This window comes from Saimiri boliviensis, chromosome 1, assembly GCF_048565385.1.
Source record: "Saimiri boliviensis isolate mSaiBol1 chromosome 1, mSaiBol1.pri, whole genome shotgun sequence".
Taxonomy (NCBI): Eukaryota; Metazoa; Chordata; class Mammalia; order Primates; family Cebidae; genus Saimiri; species Saimiri boliviensis.
Genome location: NC_133449.1, coordinates 134147807 through 134153806, shown reverse-complemented (window position 1 = coordinate 134153806; position 6000 = coordinate 134147807). Strand labels below are relative to the sequence as shown.

Genomic DNA, 6000 nt, shown 5'->3' with positions numbered 1-6000 from the left:
TCCATGCTTTGTGGTTGAGGATGAGGACAGTACATTGTGTCATACGGCTACTGTGAGAACAAAATGGTGTGTGCATACAAAATTCTTAGCACATAGGAAGTCCCTGGTCACTGTGGTGATTATAGCCATTACTAGTAATACCCTAGTGCCTGGCCTGTGACCAGCAAACAGCAGGAGCTCAATCAAGATTTGAACAAAGAACCTAATCCTACCTCCTTCATGGACTCAGGGGTTTCTTGGCCACAACCACCCCCGACACCTAAATATGTTGGTCTTGCCCCTTCATGCTTAGTGGTTTTCTCAAGGCTGTTCAAGGCCAAACTTGAAGGAAATGGCAGCAAATTGTGGGGAGTTAATGTATTTCTAATTTTCTAACCTAATTGTGCCTTCCCCAGGGTACAGAGAACAACTTTGCCCATATCCTGGGCAGGCTGGACGTGAGTCTTCTTTGGTAAGGGATGTAGGCTGGGACCTGCCTTTCACTGCCTGCCTGAAACCCTGACCAGGCTCAGGGAGAGGGTCCCCTGGGGAGCACCTTCATGATGGCTGTTCTTGGGAGAGTGGAGTGTGAATAATTTCCACCAATGACACAGATGCTGTGTGGATATTCCGCAGTGTTCACGACGCAATTCAGCACACGCTGCATGCATTCATGTATTCACTCCAGAGACACCTTCACTTCCAAAGGCAAAAATCTGGGATTTAAACGTTATTAGCTGCAGGAGCACGTGGAGGTAAGAAAACCTGGATGAGGAGCTGAGCATTTGCGAGGTGGCCTTAGGTGCCTGCTGTTTGTGATGGCAGAAAGGGAGCTTTCTGCATCCAGGCTGCAGTTCCTGATGCCCTGGGTCACAAGAGATACGGGACTGGTGCCGGGCCTGTGAACTCAGTGATAAAATGACCAGGTGGGGTTCCAGGGAAGGTAAAGTAGGGGGAGCTGCTGGGGTACGCACAAGAGGGGGTGGCTGTGTAGGTTGCGGGGCTTTAACTGGGGTCCTGGAAGAGGCTCTGTGTCCAGGAAGAGAATTAAGAAGGGGGATGGCGGGCCATCCCTTTTCTCCAGAAGGTTTGAGGACCCCCGAGGCAAACGTAAAAGGCCAGGAGTTCGAAGCCTACCGTGTCCCGCAGGGAGAGACAGGGCAGGGTGGGCTCATCCTCCCGATCACCGCGGGGACACCGGCAATGGGGAGGGGTCCCCGTCCCACGGCCCCACCTGGCCAGCCCGCTGGGCAGCTTGGGCCGCGGAGGGGGCGTCAGAGTTCGCGGGCTTCACCCCCGCCACGCCACCCAGCCCCGGCCCTCGAGTGCCCTCATTTTCCTGTCCGAGTCCGGCCCGGGGGCGGCGAGTCGGGCGAGGCGCGGGTCCCCTGGCTCGGGCCGCGGAGCTCGGCTCCCGCCCGGGCACACGCGGGGGCGCGGCTGGCGTGACGTCACGCGCCCCGCCCCCTCCCCACATTCCGGGCGGGGCGGGCCGGGCCCGGCGGGGCTCACCCGCCCCAGCCCCCTCCCCAGGGGCCGCCCCCCCCACCCCACGTCGGGCCGCGCCTTCCCGTCGCGGGCCGCGACCCCGCCCGGACCGCGGACTCCGCCGGCGAGAGGCCGAAGCTGCCGCGGCCGCCGCCGTTGCCGCCATTGACGTCAGAGGGGCGGGCACATGACCCCGCGGGGACCAATCGCGCGGGCGCCCCGGGCTCCGCGAGCCCAGAGCGCGGCCCGCCCCGCCCGCGGCCACTCTCGCCCGGACGGCCGCGCGGACACACGCTCCGTACACACGCGCGCGGCGGCGCGGGGCCCCGAGACACACCCGCCCCCGCCCCGGCGCCCGCCCTCCGAGCCCGGCCCCGGCCCGCCCTCGGCCTCCCCCGCCCCTCCCCGCCGCCCGCCGAGCCAGGTCCGCCGCCGCGGTCATGCACCCGACGAGCTAGGAGGAAGCCGGGAGCCCCGCAGGAAGCGCCGAGGCCGGCCCAGCCCGCCGCACGCGCCGCCCCCCGCGGGCAGCGCCCCCTCCCCTGCAGGCGCCCCCAGCCCCACACCCCCCCACCTTCCCGGGGGGTGGGGGGGTGCGGGCCGCCGGATCCGGGGGCCCCGCCGCCCCAGCAGCCCAGGACAGCCCCCTCTCCCCGCCCCCAGCCCCCTCTCCCGGCGCGGCCATGGATGTGACCAGCAGCTCCGGCGGCGGCGGCGACCCCCGGCAGATCGAGGAGACCAAGCCGCTGCTGGGGGGCGACGTGTCGGCCCCCGAGGGCACGAAGATGGGCGCCGTGCCCTGCCGCCGGGCTCTTCTGCTTTGCAACGGGATGAGGTACAAACTGCTGCAGGAGGGCGACATTCAGGTCTGTGTCATCCGGCACCCGCGGACCTTTCTCAGCAAGATCCTCACCTCGAAATTCCTGAGGCGCTGGGAGCCGCACCACCTAACGCTGGCCGACAACAGCCTGGCGTCCGCCACGGTGAGTGGCTCTGCGCGGCTGCACCCCCGCCTCCCCTCGGGGCCCGAGATGCGCCCTCCCTGGCTGCCCCCCGGCGCTGCACCTGGAGCCCAGGGCCTGGGGGGCGGTGGGTGGGGGGTGGCGGGGAGAACCGGGGCGCCCCGCTCCTGGCCTGCTCGCGGGGCTCGATTTTGGAGGCTGAAGCCCAGACCAGCCGGCCGGGCTCGGGAGAGACCCTTAGAATTCTGGGGACTCAGCCCACCCTCAGGCTGGGTGCCTGGGGACCTTCTGCCCCCAGCTCTTGTGTTTCTGGTGGCTGGGACCGGGGGATGGATCTGACGCTGGGCCCTGATGGTGGCCGGGGTTCTGGTCTCTGGAAGCCCCTGGCCCATCTGGATCTGAGGGGTGGGGGAGGGGAAAACAAAACACCACCTCTCAAATTAAAAAAAAAAAAAAACCAACTCAACAAAACCTCGAAACCCCAAACCCAAAGAATTTCCAGAAGCCAGTTCCTCTCTCTGGTTTACCCGTCCTTTATTCTCTTTCCTGCCAGGGCTGGCAGGCAGAACGAAGTGCTTCCCTTTCTGAAAATCTGATTCGCACATTGGGAGGTTGGAAGTGGAGGGGGAGGGGGCAGTAGTCCTGGAATATCTCAGGACCCAGCGGGGGTCGAGCTCTAGCTTGGGATCTGCTTGGTCGAGCCCCGGTCCGGCATTGTCTGTAGAGTGTGTGTAGACGTGCGTGTTTTGTTGCTGGAGGTTTAATTTTGTTATTGTTTTTAAAGACATGGCTAGGACTGGGTCAGCTGGATGAGTCGGAGAGGAGAAACCATTGATCTTTTCTGAAATCAGATCTGCAAATGGTGGCCTTCTTCGTACGTGGAGAAAGACAGCTATGGTGGGGTCAGGGGGAGAGTGGGGGTGGCGGGTAGGAGCTTGAACAGGATGCTTTGTGTTTTGAAACAAGGACAGTTTGAAATACCGGCTGTGGTTTGGGCCTGAGCCTTGCCGTGGGGGTCCCATCCTCTTTGGAGGGGTGGCTTGTCCTCCCTAGAATGCACACTCCCCCTTGGGGCCACCGTGATCCTGTTTACTAAGCACAGTGGGAGGGGGCCGAGTCCACTGCCTGCCCACACCTGTGCCAAGAAAACCCAGCCAGGAAACAGGGTGTCGCTTACATGGCATGTCACAAACGTGTAGCGTGTGTAGACATTTCCCCGGCATCCATGTTCCCTTGGCGGTGTGTCACAGGCCATGACACATGCCCCAAGGAATGGGGAGGGGGGAAAAAGTTAGCTGAAGAATCCTACTTCTGGAATCAACCCCCACCCCCTACCTCAGAGCGTTGCAGTGCTCGAGGACTTTTATTCTGAATTTGGGGTCCGACGTGCTTAGAGCACCTATTTTATCTTTCTTGTGGGCACGTTGGTGCAATATCTGCAAAGACTCCTTTCTCAGGGAGAATTGCTGGTCGTCAGGAGGCGGTCCAGTCCCCCAGTCAGGCTGGTGCATGTTCTCGAGCCTGTCCCACGACGCATGCCTCAGTGTTGGGCTTTCCAATGGATGGAGGGAGAGCCTGCCTTCCCAAATTTGCCAGTACAGATTGTTTCTGATATGGGGAGGAACTGGTGACCACGGAACCCTCTGCCTGGGATCTGGAGACCTCAGATCTGGCTTCAGAATTTTCACCTGGCACAGGAGGATTTTTTTTTCTCTTCCACCCCACAAAATGAAGAGGAGTTGAGGGGGGAGGAAAATGGTTAGAAGAAGGGACAGTGACCTGCCATGGGAAGGCCAGGCCAAGCCCCTGCTTCCCTTGGAAGAAGCCAAGAGTGAGTGTCCCGCTGCTACTGTCCTCAGTTTGTGAGGCTAATGGCTCCCCACTTACCTCCGATTGCTCAAGAGGTATGTCTCAGAGAGAGGAAAGGAAGAAAGACCTGAATAGCCAGAGGCCCCTAGCTTACCTCTGCCAGCCCAGGTGTGTGTCACCTATGGTAGAGCTCTCTGGAGAGCACCTGTCTGGTACTGGGGACTGAGGCGTACCCACGGAGCAAGATTCCTCTTGGCAGAGCCTTGCTCTGGCGTTAGGAAATGTGGCAACAGGAGCTACCAGGAAGTGTCCGATGGGCTGGCTTAATCCCCTTTCCGTTGCCTTTCATCACCAAGCCCTGCAGGCAGGGGGTGTCCTTATGTCTTGCCCTTGCCCCGGTGGGCTCCACGGTGGGTGGGGGGGAGGGGTGGGGGAGGGGTGGGGGTGGGGGGGCACCTTGCCCCAGGGCCTGTGAGTGTGGAGGTGGGGCTGTGAGGGCTGGCCTGGCTGGAGCGCTGGCCTCCAGGGCAGAGGTGAGGTTGGGACTGCCACCAGGGCCCTTGTCCCATCATGAGACACCTGGTTGGTGTCCAGGCTCTCGGGGAAGCAGAGGCGCCCCTGTGGGGTTTCCCTGAGGCCTGGGCATTATGTAATCTGTCTGCGTTTTATAGTGCGGCCCAAGCACTCTATTGAGAAATATGAATCCAATTGAAACAAAGGTGAATTCGAGTGCCGTTCCCTACAACAAAAACCCTTTGCAGTCCTGTGGCTTCGCAGCAGCCCCTGGCCCAGGCCTGAGCTGCTGGTATACCAAGTATGTTTCCTGTAGAGTCATACCCTTCTTAAAATATCAATCATCCGTATTTTAAGCTGTCTACACAGCCTAACTCAGAGTCATCTGGTAAATATCTGGTTAATTGCATGGGCTTCAGAAACAAGACCCAGAGTGATTGATATGGAGTCAAACCAATAAACAAACTAAATACTCTTTTTTGCTCAAACCTTCTGCAGCCTGTCTCCATTGATCCAATTAAATGAATCGTGAGAGATTTAAGACCAGGCTTCCAGGAGCACAGCTGCATCAGGCTGGGATGCAAGCATACTGGAGCTCCCAGTCCCAGCTGGTGGGTGACACAGCTAGGTAGACCTTTTAGTCTGGGGTCCAGGGACCTGACACCCCTCCAGGTTGTCTTACGGGAGGAGCCACCAGCCTCACCCAGCTGGCCTGCCTGTAAACTTTGCCTCCTGTGGGATCAGGTCAGAGCTTGCCCTGCCCTGGTCTCCTGGGCCAGTTACTGATTAAATCCTTGCAGAGCGAACAGCGTGCCTAACGTAGCTTGTGATGGCTGCCAGGTCTGATGAACCTGTGCTTGGAGACTTTGGATCTGAAACGCTCATAAACAAAGGAGGAAGCAGACAGGCGACAGCTGACTTAGGAGGGGAGATCGGGAGGCCAGGGCCCCCTTCCTGGGCGACCCAGGACAGCACCTTTGTGGGGAAGGGCCCATCTGCCCAGGCTGTGGCCTGAATGTGGTGCCCCATTCTCTCTTCCTACTCAAATTTGTCAGTCCCTGGGCCTCACTGGCTCTTCATCGCTGGTGATGGTGTTGTCAGTTGTAAGTGACAGCCAGGGCAGCCAGGGGTTCTGCATAAGTGGCTGGGTTCAGCAGGACCAGAATCCGTTTTGCTGTTCTTGTCTCTGGGTTGAATTTGATCACCTGCTAGACATGTATGTCTGTGGGCAGAGGGCTTTGTCTCTAGG

General features: G+C 59.9%; 1 protein-coding gene across 1 annotated transcript in view; it reads left to right on the top strand.

Moving 5' to 3' along the window:
• The first annotated feature begins 1730 nt into the window (after window positions 1-1730).
• The window catches only part of CMIP (c-Maf inducing protein), a 263736-nt gene continuing 259466 nt past the window's right edge, over window positions 1731-6000 (top strand). The window contains exon 1 of the mRNA XM_010348655.2: window positions 1731-2450. Within this exon, the coding sequence (XP_010346957.2) occupies window positions 2151-2450 (300 nt within the window). The 5' untranslated portion in view covers window positions 1731-2150. The remainder of the gene's footprint in view (window positions 2451-6000) is intronic.